Genomic DNA, 15,891 nt, shown 5'->3' with positions numbered 1-15,891 from the left:
TCAAGTAAGTCAAAACTGTCAAATGCAAAATACACATATGTATTGGCATAATTCATGACAATAAAGCATTCAACTGGTTGCCACATACACTGATAACAGAAAGCAAAATACCATGCACAAGGGTGAACAATTAGTTATAAAAATAAGAACTATGGATAGTCTGAGACATGAAAATACAGGATCTTATTCTGTAGAACGCGGGAGAACGAGAGTTAGTTTAAACCCACCGGCTCCAGGCGAACTATTTCTGCTCTGCGTCATTTTTCGTCGACGATTTTCCGTCGGCATGTAAACAGGAAGCAGCGGCGGTGAGCATAGATTGTAGTTCGTATCTGCCACTTTTAACTGTATTTTCTACTGATCGCGTTATAGTGATCGAGTCGTTTTGTGTAACAATTGAACAGACTCTTATAGAAATCAAGACAAATGTTGTATTTGTTCAATTGCATGTGCTGTAGCAATTTAGCTAACCTATATCCAAAGCCCGAATAGCCCGCTAACATAGACAGCTAATAACAATATCATGATTGTGTTGTTTAAACCAGTTAACAAAAGGCGACAACCCTAACCCTAACTCGAGAAACATGGGTGTTCCGACAGCGCTGGCTTTGCCTGCTTATTATTTCTTAAAAGCACACAATGTTTAGCTCTTCTTTAAATGACACGCTGTGCGCAGTGTCCACAAAATTTCCTGCAAACCTGTTTGTCATACAAGAGTTGACCATTTCTTTAATATTGTTTTGATTTTTATTTTTCAATACCAGTTCCACAGTCGGTGTGGGAAACCTTCTCACTTTGCGTTTTTCGGATTAGTTCCCCAGTTTCTTTTCACAGACTTTGGGCTGAAAGTGATGCTCCGGTTCCTCCCTCTCTGTTAGTGTAACTGTGCAAGACTAAAGGTGACCATGGGAAAGAGCTGTAAGGTCGTAGTGTGTGGACTCGCATCTGTTGGAAAGACGGCGATACTTGAACAGTTACTGTATGCCAATCATGTTGCTGGTAAGAAATCATGTCTCATGTAGACCAGTGCGCACCGCTGTCTGTATATCTACCTTCCTGGAGAATTCAGTTCCTGATCCTCCCAGTCAGGTTGTTGGGACAGTGATTAACAGGACCGGGTATTATTAGAGCAGGTACAAAGTCTTTATTATCATTGTGAGTATAACAACATTTTGTTAACAGCCTCCATAAAGCAGCAAATTATACAAAATATACAGTAGAATATGTATATCCAAATACAAATGTACCTGGGTAGAAAGAAAGTAGATTCCAGTCTTTCAAAGTTCAAAATTCAAAGAGGTTTTATTGTCGTTTCAGCTATATACAAGTACACAGCAAAAACGAGGCAATGTTCCTCCAGGACCATGGTGCAACACAAAACAACAGTGCAACAGACAACATGCTACACAAGTGCAAACAGTCCAATATAGCGCAAAAATATCATTAAATAAACATTAAATAAACAATAATAAATACAGGACAGGACAAATACAAAATTAGTAGACAGTGCAATTATTTAGTCCAGTACACAGTACTGGGCATATGTAAAGTGAGTTGTGCATAGGAGTCAGTGACATGCTACACAAAACATAGCACACAGTTTCACAGTTGATATTTAAAACATAAATTACAGTTTAACATAAATGGCAGGGTGGTGAGTGAATCGAGATTACAGTATGAATTACAATTGACATAAACAGCAGTTTGAGAAATTAACTATTAGATGAGCTATACACAGGGAAGTTAGGGTTTGGGTTAACCTTTAACCCTAACCCTATACACAGGAAGGTAGAACTCAGGCTTGGTGGCCACTGCTTAAAGGGGTAAGTGTGCCCATTATACCATAACCCAACAAGATCTGTTTTCAGATATTTTTTAACTACATATTGGTTTTATTTTTATGGGATATCTACTGTAATGTAATCTAACATTAATGATTAGTGTCTTATACAAAATGTAATTAATTCGTAAAATATAAAAATAAGAAAAATGTGAAAAGCCAATATGGGCATAAATGGTACACAGTGTATATTTAAAATCTCATGTTTTTAATGTATTTTATTAGTTACACATTTTAATTACCTTCAAATAGGTTTAAAACAAATATTTGAATTATAAACTCTAGTTAATATAATGAATCCAGTAGTCTTTCTCTAAAATCATCAGTAAGGCAATGATTTAATCTTGTAACCAACAGTAATAGATTTAGTGTAGTGTTCATTTTATTGACAGTCAGCTAACTGATTTTAGAGTTTTCTGTTTGTTTTTCAACACCTTCCACCTTTTCTTTCAAAGCAGCTCATAAAAGGTTTGCTTTTAAAGCACCAATGTAGGGGGTACATGGGTCAGGGAACATGGTATTAATGGGTTAGGGTACGTGGTATTAATGGGGTAGGGTTAGGGCACATGGGTAAGGGAGCATGATATTAATGGGCACACTTTCCCTGTTGAGTTTTGTAGCATTATTTCCTATTTTTTTTTCAAGATATTTGGCTAATACAAAAGGCATGCAAACACTTGAAAAGGCATACTTTGATAATATTTCTGATGTTGTATGTTAATTATCAATTTGTAATAATCAGCTGCCATGAAATGTAAAACATGGCATTTATCTCACACTTTTATCCAGAGCAATTTTGACTGAACACAACTTGAGTAATTGAGGATTAAGGGTCTTGCTCAGGGGCCCAGCAGTGGCAACTTGGTGGTGGTGGGACTAGAACTGGCAACTTTCTGATTATTAGTTGAGTACCTTAACCACTGAGTTTGGACTTGACAGGTTCAGAGCCCCTGGAGACACTAGAGGACATTTACATCGGCTCGGTGGAGACTGACCGCGGCACCCGTGAGCAGTTGCGTTTCTATGACACGCGAGGTCTGCGCGACGGAGCAGAGTTCCCTCGCCATTACTTCAGTTTCGCAGACGGCTTTGTGCTCGTCTACAGCATCGACAGCAAGGAGTCCTTCAAACGCATGGAAGCACTGAAGAAAGAAATCGACCGCTGTCGTGACAAAAAGGAGGTGTGGTCTTTATAAAGGCTTTTAAAAAAACATTAACTGTAACAGACCTAGTGGGGTTCCTAAAATCTAGGACGTTTCAGGTGGAGGTCCTTTGTCAGCTGTGTAAGTGATTCTGAAGCTGTAGGAGGTCTACCCAGTTTCTGAAGAAGATTCCAAGGAGCAACTACGGCGTAATCTGTAAACTACAACTGTAACCTGACCCTAACCTGACCCTGAACTTGGTGTACAGTAACCTAACCCTGGTGTACTGTAACCTGACCTCGACCCTGGTGTACAATAACCTGACCCTGACCCTGATGTACTGCAACCTGACTCTAACCTGACCCTGACCCTGGTGTACAGTAACCTGACCCTGACCCTGGTGCACTGTAATCTGACCCTGACCCTGACCCTGACTCTGGTGACTTCTCCCTGACTCTGACCCTGGTTATACCGCCTAGATCTTCAGAAGCCTTTTATTTGTACAGTTGATGAAGAAAAACGTGATGAAGGAAAACGTATTGTGTACTACACACACACACACACACACACACACACGTGCATGTATGTATATGTACACACACATGTATGTATGTGTGACGCGGGCGGCATGGAGGAAGCAAGAGGAGAAGTTGCAACCTGCTTATTGGCCTCAGGACTTTCTATTGAGGTTGCCTGGTTGTCTTGTTTGGGAAGCACTTCCGATTGCAGGACGGTGCCCACTGCAGGATCTGTTTTTTTGCCCACAGCATTTGTGCATTGTGCGCATGCAGACATGGCAAACCTAGGGTGAGAGAGTGAGATAGGCAGGGTAGGAGAAAAAAGCTGATGCATTCAGTGTGTCCCTCCTTGGTGACGAGGAGGACACGAGGAGTCACATGGGTGATGTAACCTGGGCCTACTGGACCCCCATCCAGGGCCTGTACACTTAACGAAGAGGTCAGGGTGATGGCCTTGATACCTAGCCTCTTTGCGAAGCCTCAATCCTTAGTGGGGATGGTTGAATACCGATCGTAGTTCTCTGACAAATCCCGCATAATTGTTCATAAGCGGAGAATTGTTTGTGACCAATGCTGCACCCCATACGCATGCCTTTCTCGTAAGCCTCGAGATAACAAACGACACTTTTGCATGGTCGGACAGTCGCAGCTGGTGTCCGAAGAACAGCTCACACTGCACGATAAAACCTTTGCAGGTATCAGGGTCTCCTCAGTATGCCTCGGGGGAGGTGATCAACCCTTTAACTCCCTCATGTACCAGCGGGTTGATGGGGGAGCTCATTCTTTGCTCGGTACTCACTGACAGGCGGTTGATGTACTGGCCAAGCGACTGAACCATAGAGCGAACCTCCCCAATCTCCTGTCTATGCTGATCCTGTGCCGCCATCTGGACAGCCAGCAGGTGAACCCATTCAGGGCTCCTCGCTTCGCTTCCGGGTGGCTGCACAGTCTGTGACGCAGGCGGCACGGAGGAAGCGAAAGGTGAAGTTGCACCAACAGGTTCTTTATCCATTATGCTAAAATAGCGACGAGGAGTCTAGGTGGTCTCCAGGAACGGAGCAGCGTTACACCAGTAGACGAGCGTGGTCTTGACCGCTAATGTGCAGCACTGTCCATCCGAACCTGTGGGTGTATAAATATTGCGTAGGGTTAATGAAATGCAGGTGTCTCCTGTCAGAAGACAGGCGATTGCGAGCGTGGAAGGTAAGTGGTACAGTCCTGGTACAGTCCTGGTCTGGCGGAGGCATGTCCGGAGGGACCGGTCTACCATGACAGTATGTATGTATATGTACACACACACGTACATATGTATGTTTGTATGTTTGTATATGTACACATGTACGTATGTATGTATTTATGTATAGATACACACACACACGCACACACACACACACACATGCATGCATATCTAATCTTTCACTCTTTCTCTCTGCTTAGGTGACTATAGTGGTATTGGGGAATAAGTTGGACCTGGCAGAGCATAGGTTTATGGACAGCGAGGCAGCCCAGCAGTGGGCCCGGCAGGAGAAGGTCCGACTGTGGGAGGTGTCGGTGACTGACCGGCGCACACTCATCGAGCCCTTCGTCCACCTGGCCAGTAAAATGACCCAGCCACAGAGTAAATCCTCATTTCCTCTCAGCCGCAACAAAAACAAGAGCAGCGGTTCTGTAGATAGCTAGAGAAAGAAGGAGAGAGAGAGATGAAGAGAGGATGGAAGGAAAGATGAAGAGAGGATAGAGGGAGGGAGAGAGATGAGGAGATGGGGAGGAGTGGTGTCTATTATAACAATACTGTGCATGTAACAAATGAAAGTAAAGAGGGAGGTGTTATAACTGACAGATGCTGTAAAAATGTTTTATTTTGGTTTAGTTTGTCTATAACTGAGCACATGTTGGCATACTACATTCTTCCTCTACGTATGTGATCTTTTCCTACGTGATCTTGGTGTACATGATCCATATGCACGTGATCTTTGCATACTTGATCCGTATGCATGTGATCTTTGCATACGTGATCCATATGCACGTGATCTTTGCATACTTGATCCGTATGCATGTGATCTTTGCATACGTGACCTATACGTACGTAATCTTTATGTATTTGATCTTTACATATGTTAACTGCCATTTTTTTCCATTTGTGTGTTTGCATATTGCTTGTGAACCATATTAATATGTTAACAGTAACTATATGGTATAAGAATTATACAAGCTCAACCCTAATTCATCATGCATGTACAATAATGTATAAACACATATTTTTGAAATACACGTTATTATCAGGAGAATTCTGCTGAGAATATGTAAAACAGCAGTTGGCCATTTTAGGATTCTGTCAATGCCAATTTTCTGTTTCAGTAGTGATTAAAAATGCAACAGCTTTAAGCTATGAAAGGAAATCTGAGTTATTGGTCCCTCTGACACATTTATGTAGGAATTATTTCTTATGGTCTTATATCTCTGATGTAGATATTATGGTATTAGATATGTTATAAAGTTATGCAGTTTTTATAGTTATTTTAGACAGTTATTTTCTGCAATCATGGAAGTAAAAGAAACAATATAAATAATGTTGCTATCACAAATTGGACCAATGAAATATTTTTTTCTCAACAGAGGAGGTTTAGGGTACCAGTGGCCGTGGTAGCTCAGTGGTTAAGGTACTCAGCTTGTAATTGAAAGGTTGCCAGTTCAAGGCCCTCAACCCTCAATTGCTGAAGCCACTCAGCCATGATTTCAAGATGCTTTGAATAAAAGCGTCAGCAAAATGCCATAAGTGTAAATGTACCTTAACCCTAGTGAACCGAGGTGGGTTAGGGTGCATTAACCCTAGTGAACAGAGGAGAGTTGTGGTGCCTTAACCCTAGTGAACAGATGAGGGTTGTGGTGCCTTAACCCTAGTGAGGGTGGAAACTGATCGAATCGGGGGGTATTATAACTCAGCAGTCTGCGGGACAGTGAGCACAGCTAAGGTCCAGAGCTGCATCTCCCAGACTTCACCACCATGTCTGATATAACTGAATCAATTTTCTCCCCTTTAGTTACTGTACAACAGACTTGGGGTTTCCAATGAGATTTATTTGGGTTTTTTATGGTGCAGGTCTGCAGTGACCTTTCATTTCAAATTACACGATTTTTTTTTTCAGATGTGTTATTTCAAAACCCACGTTAATATTTCCCAATACTTTCTGTTACCACGAAAGTTTATTTGATGATATTTAAAGGAGTGTGGGGATGAGTTGACTGACTGCTAAACGAATGGTCAGACACAAATGCACAGGTAGCTGGTACGTTAAGCTTCGGTCGACGTTTATGTTTACTCTATGAATATCTTTTTTTCGCTTTGACATTTCTGAAGTAAAGCAATATAAAGTCTATAAAGTCTCCTCACGTTAATATCTCTCCCAATATTTTCCTTATAATTAACGTATTTTATATAAGTTATGTGATATGTGATCCTTGAAGGGGTGTGGTGATGAGGTGATTGACAGTTAATACTGACGTAAACCGTGAACGCCGTCAGTTATATTAATATTCACTTGCCATTTTAAACTTTTCACTGTTAAGAACGTTGACTATTCGATTTGACATTTTTGAAGTAAAGCAGGTAAAGCTAACTAGTTTGTCGAAAAGTCGCCGAAGCACTTGACATCTTTATTCCGGGTTGAGTATTAAAGTATTTTCGTAATGTCCCATTAAATTAAATAATGTGAACGATATCCTGTAATTAGCTAAAAGAAATCGTAATAGGCGATTATTAAGTATTTATTAAATATTTTGAAGGACTGAATATGGAAGCTATGGTTACGATACTTCATGTGAGGTCATTTAGAGTTTAATTTCAGAACGTGGCTGATGGAAATGAAGGCACATGTTTACTGGATCTGGACCATCATGAACCAGTAACTAATGAAGGCACATGTTTACTGGTTCTGGACCACTGTGAAGCAGTAACTAATGAAGACACATGTTTACTGGTTCTGGACCATCGTGAACCAGTAACTAGTGAAAGCACATGTTTACGGGTTCTGGACCATCGTGACGCAGTAACTATTGACGGCACATGTTTACTGCTTCTGGACCATTGTGAAGCAGTATCTAATGAAGGCACATGTTTACTGGTTCTGGACCATCGTGAAGCAGTAACTAATGAAGGCACATGTTTACTGGTTCTGGACCATCGTGAACCAGTAACTAATGAAGACACATGTTTACTGGTTCTGGAGCATCATGAACCAACATTAATGGATAAGAGGGGGCGTGCACTAATATGTGGGCGGGGTTTGGGTGGCAACACTGTTCTACCTACAGTCTTTACAGTGCATGCTCTGGCTTTTCATCTACTGCGCAAGCGCACCCAAGATGGCAGCTCCCGTCAGCCATCTTGGTGGCTTCAAAATTTCACAATGGGAGTCAACGGTGACGTACCGTTGAGTGTATATTCAGTGTACCGTGTAGTGTGTGGTTTATATCAGTGGAGAAATATAACAGAGGAGAAATATAACTGGAGAAATATAATAGAGGAGAAATGTAACAGTGGAGAAATGTAACAGTGGAGAAATATAACAGAGGAGAAATGTAACAGTGGAGAAATGTAACAGAGGAGAAATGTAACAGTGGAAAAATGTAACAGAGGAGAAATGTAACAGTGGAAAAATGTAACAGAGGAGAAATGTAGGAGGCAAAAGAGGCACCTGGCATGTGTTTTAGGAGTTAATTGATAGCTGATGGTTATAACCAGGAGTGTTATGACAGGTTAGAGTGCAGGCCTGCTCTGACACTGCAGCACTAGAGACACTCTGGCATAATGAGGAGGCGTCCTGCTCCTGTTAATAATAACAGTCCCACAAGGCCCAGAAACTACATGCACACTGCAGTGGTGGATGGATTCATTCATTTATTCTTTCTCTCCATTTTTACCTTGTGCTTTCTTGCATGTTCTCACTCACACTACAGAAAAATAGCAAATGAACAGTCAAGTGAGAATTTACTATTATTATCAGAGTAAATAGCATTAGTACAATGAACAAATCACAAATGCATTTCCATTCATGAATACTGGCCATGTCCCTTTTAGAGAATACCATGAAATTAGGAATCTCATCCAACCAACATATTGTAGAAATGTCTAATTACATACTGACAGTATATATACTAATTATACAGACACACACACACACACACACACACACACACACACACACACACACACACACACACACACACACACACACACACACACACACACACACACACACACCACTCAGTCCTGATGTCCTTATTACATAAAGGCATGTATGGGACACTGGACATCAAACACACACACACACTCAACACTCAGTCCTGATGACCTTATTACACAGAGGCATGTATGGGACACTGGACATCTTTTGTGCTTTCTGACCATGTGTTAATTATGGATGTGTTGAGTGTCTGTAAAGGATGAAGATACTCGTGTTAATAGAAACAGTGTTAAAGGTATGCATGGGTAATTTCTCACAATCACAGTCAGTTGTAGTGTCAAAAACATCTTATGAGAGCATATTAATAAACAGCATTCACTGTGGCAACAGAGAGTGCTTGTCCTGTTCACTTTACCCTGGCAGCTGGCACTTTTCAAACTCATTACACTTCCTGCAAAGTAAGACATTTCTAAAAGAGCTAGTGTGTGTGTGTGTGTGTGTGTGTGTGTGTGTGTGTGTGTGTGTGTGTGTGTGTGTGTGTGTGTGTAGAAATATACTGGAAAATGCCGTAGTCTGTCATGTCACTGCTGGCAATGGATGTTGCTATGGTTACCCCATGTCATACTAGACGTTCCATTACAGAGATTCAATCTCCGCAGAGTGCAAAATAAACCCAAGGAAATGTCACAGATCCTCTCTGACACTGTGCCAACAGTAACAAACTGTACAAAACCAGGAGAAGAAGGAAGGTAGAGAGACAAACAGAGTGAGATGGCCAGAGATACAGAAAGGTAAAGTCATGGCTAAATTTCCATTTTATATAAAAGGGAAAGTGTGTTCATTGTGATTCATTATGGCTATTACAGATCCAAAACATGGTTATTGCTTAAAATACTGAATCTGAAGGGGAAAATAAGCAAAAATGTTATTTAAATGTCCTAAAAAACAGCCAATCACATTAGTCAACATAGTCATTAGCACACAGAGGGCCCAGGTATCAACATCGCGATCACTGGTGAGTCCACAGTGTGCTTTGTAGATTTGGGAGAAATGTTACCAAACAACCGTTCTAGTTTCCCAAGCCTGAGTCCACTGCTCTGAAAGCCTGATATGAAAACAGTTGTTCACATTTAGCGCTTTGTTTCCAAGTGTGTTGGACACAGAGGAGGATGTGCAAACACACATATGCACAGAGACACATGCACAACCGGAGTAGCAGACCTTGTATGTTATCATTTTAACACAGCTGAGCTTGCCTTTATCCAGCGTCTGTTCCTTTTGAGTGAGCTCCAGTATGGCTGAATGTTAATTCTGTTCATGTGTGGAGCCAGACAGCTCCTGCAGGGGGTGCACTCTTCCCAAATGAAGCTGAACCAGGAGCCCTGAGCTGGCCCTGAGATTCATCTGTAACTACGTTCTGGAGCTAAAATGATCCAAATACACTAAGATAATTCATTTTTGTTCTCCTCATATAATCACACCAATCTCTCGCTCTCTCACACACACAAAGATTTTCTTCTTTTCTTTAGTACCAAGTTGTAAAAGCTAAATAGACCAACTCATTCTTGGCATATCTTAAGATATGTTCCAATATCTTTTTATGTATTAACAATAGAATTCTCTCAGACAGCAACTGCTCTTATCATAACAATAATGAATGTAATAAAGTCTCTAGATACTCTATTTTTAGAGTGACAGATAAACTTTGACCTAATATAGTTTTTTTTTAAGTAATCATAAAACTTTGTAAAACATCTTAACATTTCATAAGATGGAAAAAAATCAACAGACATGAAAGTACACATAGCCCACATAGACAGAGCAGAACCCATGACTGCAGATTCACAGAGAAGCATACCCAGCCCAAGAGTTTGGGATCGGGTAACCCTAGGGTCAGGGTTCAGGATAGAGTTCAGGTAACCCTAGGGTTAGAGATCAGGTAACCCTAGGGTTAGGGTTCGGGATAGGGTTCAGGTAACCCTAGCCCCATGTATCACAAACAAGCAGCACAGCACTGAAACAGGTCCTGGACAAGCCAGAAAAAGGGGTGCTTGACCATGCTGCAGACCAAGTACAGCAGGGGGCACTGTTGCATTAGTGACGCTCAGTGGAGCACGTAAGAGCAAATGAGGTCACAGGTTCAGGACTGTGGCTGGTATTTGTTACACACACTTGTGTATGTGTGAACACAGACACCCACACACACATACAGGCACGCACACAGGCACCCACACAGGCACACACTGAGAGAGAGCTGAGATCTTAATCAAGGGATGAGGCTGATTTTGACTGGCAGGGTGACCTTTGTGAGACTTTAATGAGACAATGCTGAGAGCCAAATGAAAGGCCACATGAACCAGCAAGTACTCCATAATCATCCATGTGTGTGTGTGACTGTGTGCGTGTGTGTGTATGTACATACATCTGCCTGACTCACAAAATCTTCTAATCTATGCAGAAGAAATTGGAGCCCTAATTGTGAGTGTGTGTGTGTGTGCACGTCTGTGTGTGTTAGCAATCAGCACTGATTCTCCTGTAAATTGTGATTTCAGTCTGTTACACTTGCATTCAGTGTAACCCCTGATGATTACCTATGATGCAAAGTGGCAGCTCTTCTGGTGTCCTGGAGCAAAAACATGTTTGTTCAAGTTGAAAAACTGAAAATGAAGGCACACACTTATTAAAAATGTGAAAACATAAAAACATATTTATGATGCACTGAGTAAAGGGATGTTTGCATTATACTTAACTAAAGTTTAGCTCTAGGTCTCTAATATTATTCTTCTAATAATTTACACAATAAAAACCTATGATTAATGTTTTATAAAATCATATACTGTCCCCGCCAGAGGTGAAACTCATCACCATGCCTGGCCAAATTTCCCAGGAGTCATGCTCTAGCAGTCAAGCCCTCAGTGGAGGACTGGAGGAATGTGGGCGGGTCAATGAGATCTTTGGGGCCCCTCCCACAGCCTGGAGGTGTGTGCACTCCCACAGCCCAGGGGTGTGTGCATTCACTCTCCTCCCACAGCCCAGGGTTGTGTGCACTCCCACAGCCCGGGGGTGTGTGCAATCACTCTCCTCCCACAGCCCAGGGTTGTGTGCACTCCCACAGCCCGGGGGTGTGTGCACTCACTCTCCTCCCACAGCCCAGGGTTGTGTGCACTCCCACAGCCCGGGGGTGTGTGCACTCACTCTCCTCCCACAGCCCAGGGTTGTGTGCACTCCCACAGCCCGGGGGTGTGTGCACTCCCACAGCCCGGGGGTGTGTGCACTCCCACAGCCTGGGGGTGTGTGCACTCCCACAGCCCAGGGTTGTGTGCACTCCCACAGCCTGGGGGTGTGTGCAATCACTCTCCTTCCACAGCCCGGGGGTGTGTGCACTCCCACAGCCCGGGGGGGTGTGCACTCCCACAGCCCAGGGTTGTGTGCACTCCCACAGCCCGGGGGTGTGTGCAATCACTCTCCTCCCAAAGCCCGGGGGTGTGTGCATTCCCACAGCCCAGGGGTGTGTGCACTCCCACAGCCCGGGGGTGTGTGCAATCACTCTCCTCCCAAAGCCCGGGGGTGTGTGCACTCACTCTCCTTCTGCATTTCCGCTGTCTGTCGTTGTCTTCCTCTCTCTTGTCTCTCATTCTCTTCCTCTCTGACTTCTACCACTCTGTGCATAGTTCACGAGTCACCTTCTCAGAAGGGTCACAGTCTTATAGGAGAGTTCAGGAGGTGTGTGTGTGTGTGTGTGTGTGTGTGTGTGTGTGTGTGTGTGTGTGTGTGTATCAGTTTTAGAATTTTCAAGAGTGTTGTATGTCAGTTTATTGTATGTACATGTTTCACACTATAACAAAGTTTATTTGTATAGAGTTTATTCATGTATTGTGTATGTGCGTGTGTGTGTGTGTGTGTGTGTGTGTGTGTGTAAGTATGTGCATGCTTTAATAAGGTGAGAAGACAATAGGGGTGTGTGTGCATGTGTATGTGTGTATGTGTGTGTGTGTGTGTGTGTGTGTGTGTGTGTGTAAGTATGTGCATGCTTTAATAAGGTGAGAAGATAATAGGGGTGTGTGTGCGTGTATGTGTGTGTGTGTGCGTGTAAGTATGTACATGCTTTAATAAGGTGAGAAGACAATAGGGGTGTGTGTGTGCATGTGTATGTGTGTGTGCGTGTGTGTGTGTGTGTGTGTGTGTAAGTATGTGCATGCTTTAATAAGGTGAGAAGATAATAGGGGTGTGTGTGGCCCGAAGTGGTCCTGGTGCAGGCCGAAAGAGGGCGGGGCCTAGGATTGGTGTCTGAATAAATGTGGCACCAGCTGGGTGCCGGAGTGCGAGTGGATTGGCTGCCACTGTGCAAAGAGTGGGTGGAGTTATAGGGGTTGGCAGGAAGCTGGTTGACAAGTTTTTAGTCAGTTGCTTCTGTAGTGCCAGCTTGGTCTACAAGAGATTAGGAGAGAGATTGTGAGAATGAGATAAGACAAGAAATTACCCCAACCAATAGAAATGTCAGTCACGTCACGTCACGGAAGGGTAATCCAAAGGGAACAGTGACGCAAAAAAAGCTTGCATAGCAGAAAAAAAAATTTCCTAACCTTATTTCAGAGTCAAATGGAAAATCAGATACAAATGAAAAAGTGAAATACTGAAAAGTTTAAAAGCTGTCTGTATTTTAACACATTATGGTTTTACAAATGTTCATAGAATGTAAAACTGGTCTTGTGAGTCATCACTTACCTGTGAAGCCAAAGGGGACAGACTGTACTGGTTAAAGACTTTCTTCATGGCGGACACAGCTCCTCCAGCACAGCTACTCCACCTGACACTCTGCTAAAAGAAGAACTGTAATGAAAACCATGAGAACCGGGGTGTGTGTGTATGCGTATGTGTGTATGCGTGTGTGTGTGTGTCTGTGTGTGTCTCACCAGTACTCCTGAGGTAGGGTTCGGGTTCTTGCTGTGTGGACTGTATTTGGGCTTTGGTGTCTTTCCTGCCAGTCTGTCTTTGTGTCTGCGACTGTTCATGTGCTACATTTACAACAAACATACCATAAGGGTTAGGGTTAGGGTTAACCCATATATAAGTCATTAAACATACTGTAAGGTTTAGGGTTGAGGTTAGAAAGTCATAAATATACTTCACTATAACAACACTACTTGTGATCCAGTAGAATCTTTGATGTATGAAGTATATGTATGAAGGGAATCCTTGGCCTTGGTGATCTGTAGGCAGGGCTTAACCCACTCTAACCCATTGTAACCCACTGTTACTCACTATTACCCACTGTAACCCGCTGTAACACACTGTTACCCACTGTAACACACTTTTACCCACTGTTACCCACTGTAACACTTTTTTAGGTTTAATATTTAACTGGTAATATTTGCAGGCCATGACTAACAGCTAGAGAGACCTAAGGAATAGGAATTAACACCTAATTAACTAAGGCTGAGGGGCCATTGCCTTCAAGTTCTGCAAAACAGGCTTTTCTTGTGAATGAGTGCGTATGTATGCACCTGGTTGAGTTGGGTCTCAGAGTTGACGCGAATCTCACATACTTCACACTGGAAGTTCTTGCTGGCCACACCCAAGCTGCCTTTATTGGCCAATCGCTTGCTTTTACACATGGCACGGGAGGACAGCACCTTTCCCCGTCGTCGTGGCAATATGCTCTGTCCCTCCATTATCAGTTTGTGTTTGGTACCTGTGGAAAGACCATGAGGCCATGTAGAAGACTAACAACACACCTACACATATACACACTAACACATACACACACACACACACACATGCACACACACTCTCCAACACACACCAACACTTATACACATACACTCACAACAACACCCACAACCCTCCGCCTCACCAACACCCATACACACAGTCACATCAACACCCACACTCTCACATACTCACATACACACACACACACACACACACACACACACACACATACACACACATACCGCTGTTGTGGGCCTCCAGCTGGGTGACTGAGTTGACTGTCACCTTGCAGACTGGGCAGTATAGATGCTGCTTGGTCCGCCTTGGGTCCTTATCTCCTAGCGCGTCCTCTGCAGGGCTGCCCTGCTGGATGCTCGTTTCCCTGCTGGTGTCTGATTGCTGGGAGACGAAAGAAGAGTCCAGCACATCGGCAGACGACACCTCGGACATGGGAGTCAGAGCCACGGAGCTGGGCTGAGTATCGTCCAGCTTCACCACAGAGGCAGAATCACAAAGCAACTCTAAAGAGAGAGAGAGAGAGAGGGAGAGAGAGAGAGAGAGAGAGAGAGAGAGAGAGAAAGAGAGAGGGAGAGAGAGAGAGAGAGAGAGAGAGAGAGAGAGAGAGAGAGAGAGAGAGAGAGAGAGAGAGAGATCCCTCCATCACTGAACAGATCCCTTTGGCTCCCCTGAGCTCTCACTAGCTCTGCCTCTGAGACCTCCCCTCTCCCCCCCTTGATTTCCAGGGCCACTCCCTTACCTCTCCACTCCCTTACCTCTCCACTCCCTTACCTCTCCACTCCTACCTCTCCACTCCCTTACCTCTCCATTCACTTACCTCCCCACTCCCTTACCTCTCCACTCCTACCTCTCCACTCCCTTACCTCTCCATTCACTTACCTCCCCACTCCCTTACCTCTCCACTCCTACCTCTCCACTCCCTTACCTCTCCATTCACTTACCTCCCCACTCCCTTACCTCTCCACTCCTACCTCTCCACTCCCTTACCTCTCCATTCACTTACCTCTCCACTCCCTTACCTCTCCATTCACTTACCTCTCCACTCCCTTACCTCTCCACTCCCTTACTTGCTAAAGTAATTGTGAGAACATGGTATGTTTTTTAAAAAGGGACCCCACTCACCCCCTCAACAACTGGGAAACATGGAGGCATGTGCTTGTTGCTGTAGCTGGATCACTTCATTAAATGTTAACTAAGTAGCATATTGTTCTGCTATCTAATGAGCTTCAACTAGCAGGGGAAAACAACCCAGCTAAAATACTGAGGTGAATTTATAGAGGTGATTAAAAAAACAACACAATTTTAATGGATTAATAGTATAATAGTATATAGTAATAGTATAATCTCCTAATCTGGATCCTGAGAAGAACGCTCTGTTGCTGGGCAGATAAGACGGTAGGGAGCAAAACAACCCCCTTTTCAGAGTTGTTTTGCTAGTTTGTGAATGCTGAGAGTAATATAAGAGCACAGAGGAGAAG

General features: G+C 43.3%; 2 protein-coding genes across 7 annotated transcripts in view; one reads left to right on the top strand and one right to left on the bottom strand.

Moving 5' to 3' along the window:
* The first annotated feature begins 217 nt into the window (after window positions 1–217).
* On the top strand, window positions 218–6,881 carry LOC113592328 (NFKB inhibitor interacting Ras-like 2). Of its 5 annotated transcripts, none has more exons than XM_027033165.3 (4): window positions 218–308; window positions 879–999; window positions 2,780–3,021; window positions 4,938–6,881. In XM_027033165.3, the coding sequence occupies exons 2-4, from the start codon at window positions 906–908 to the stop codon at window positions 5,178–5,180; spliced, it is 579 nt and encodes a 192-aa protein (XP_026888966.1). In that variant the 5' UTR covers window positions 218–308; window positions 879–905; the 3' UTR covers window positions 5,181–6,881. The 5 variants fall into 5 exon arrangements, 3 of the variants coding, with proteins under 3 accessions (XP_026888966.1, XP_081564954.1, XP_081564955.1); XR_014120982.1 differs by lacking the exon at window positions 218–308 and adding an exon at window positions 3,102–4,703 and having other exon boundaries at window positions 331–999; window positions 4,938–5,076; XR_014120981.1 differs by lacking the exon at window positions 218–308 and adding an exon at window positions 3,102–4,774 and having other exon boundaries at window positions 331–999; window positions 4,938–5,076.
* A 5,867-nt stretch (window positions 6,882–12,748) lies between these two features.
* The window catches only part of LOC145654784 (zinc finger protein 385D-like), a 39,982-nt gene continuing 36,839 nt past the window's right edge, over window positions 12,749–15,891 (bottom strand). Inside the window, exons 5-9 of one of the 2 annotated variants that reach the window (XM_081708830.1) lie at window positions 14,638–14,916; window positions 14,188–14,375; window positions 13,597–13,698; window positions 13,409–13,501; window positions 12,749–13,111 (exon numbers count right to left, since the gene is read on the bottom strand). In XM_081708830.1, the coding sequence (XP_081564956.1) occupies window positions 12,884–13,111; window positions 13,409–13,501; window positions 13,597–13,698; window positions 14,188–14,375; window positions 14,638–14,916 (890 nt within the window). In that variant the 3' untranslated portion in view covers window positions 12,749–12,883. The remainder of the gene's footprint in view (window positions 13,112–13,408; window positions 13,502–13,596; window positions 13,699–14,187; window positions 14,376–14,637; window positions 14,917–15,891) is intronic. The other variant, XM_081708831.1, reaches the window with a different exon arrangement.

The sequence above is a fragment of the Electrophorus electricus genome, unplaced genomic scaffold (assembly GCF_041902795.1).
Source record: "Electrophorus electricus isolate QZ-2024a unplaced genomic scaffold, ASM4190279v1 Scaffold156, whole genome shotgun sequence".
In the NCBI taxonomy this organism is placed as follows: Eukaryota; Metazoa; Chordata; class Actinopteri; order Gymnotiformes; family Gymnotidae; genus Electrophorus; species Electrophorus electricus.
This window is presented reverse-complemented; position numbering and strand designations above follow the sequence as displayed.

What these genes read in the sequence shown, in the direction of transcription:
- LOC113592328 (XM_027033165.3), top strand. Translation starts at nt 906, where the DNA reads ATGGGAAAGAGCTGTAAGGTCGTAGTGTGTGGACTCGCATCTGTTGGA. An exon ending in GTATGCCAATCATGTTGCTG is followed by an intron (nt 1,000 to 2,779) that starts GTAAGAAATCAT and finishes TGGACTTGACAG; the next exon opens with GTTCAGAGCCCCTGGAGACA. An exon ending in GCTGTCGTGACAAAAAGGAG is followed by an intron (nt 3,022 to 4,937) that starts GTGTGGTCTTTA and finishes CTCTCTGCTTAG; the next exon opens with GTGACTATAGTGGTATTGGG.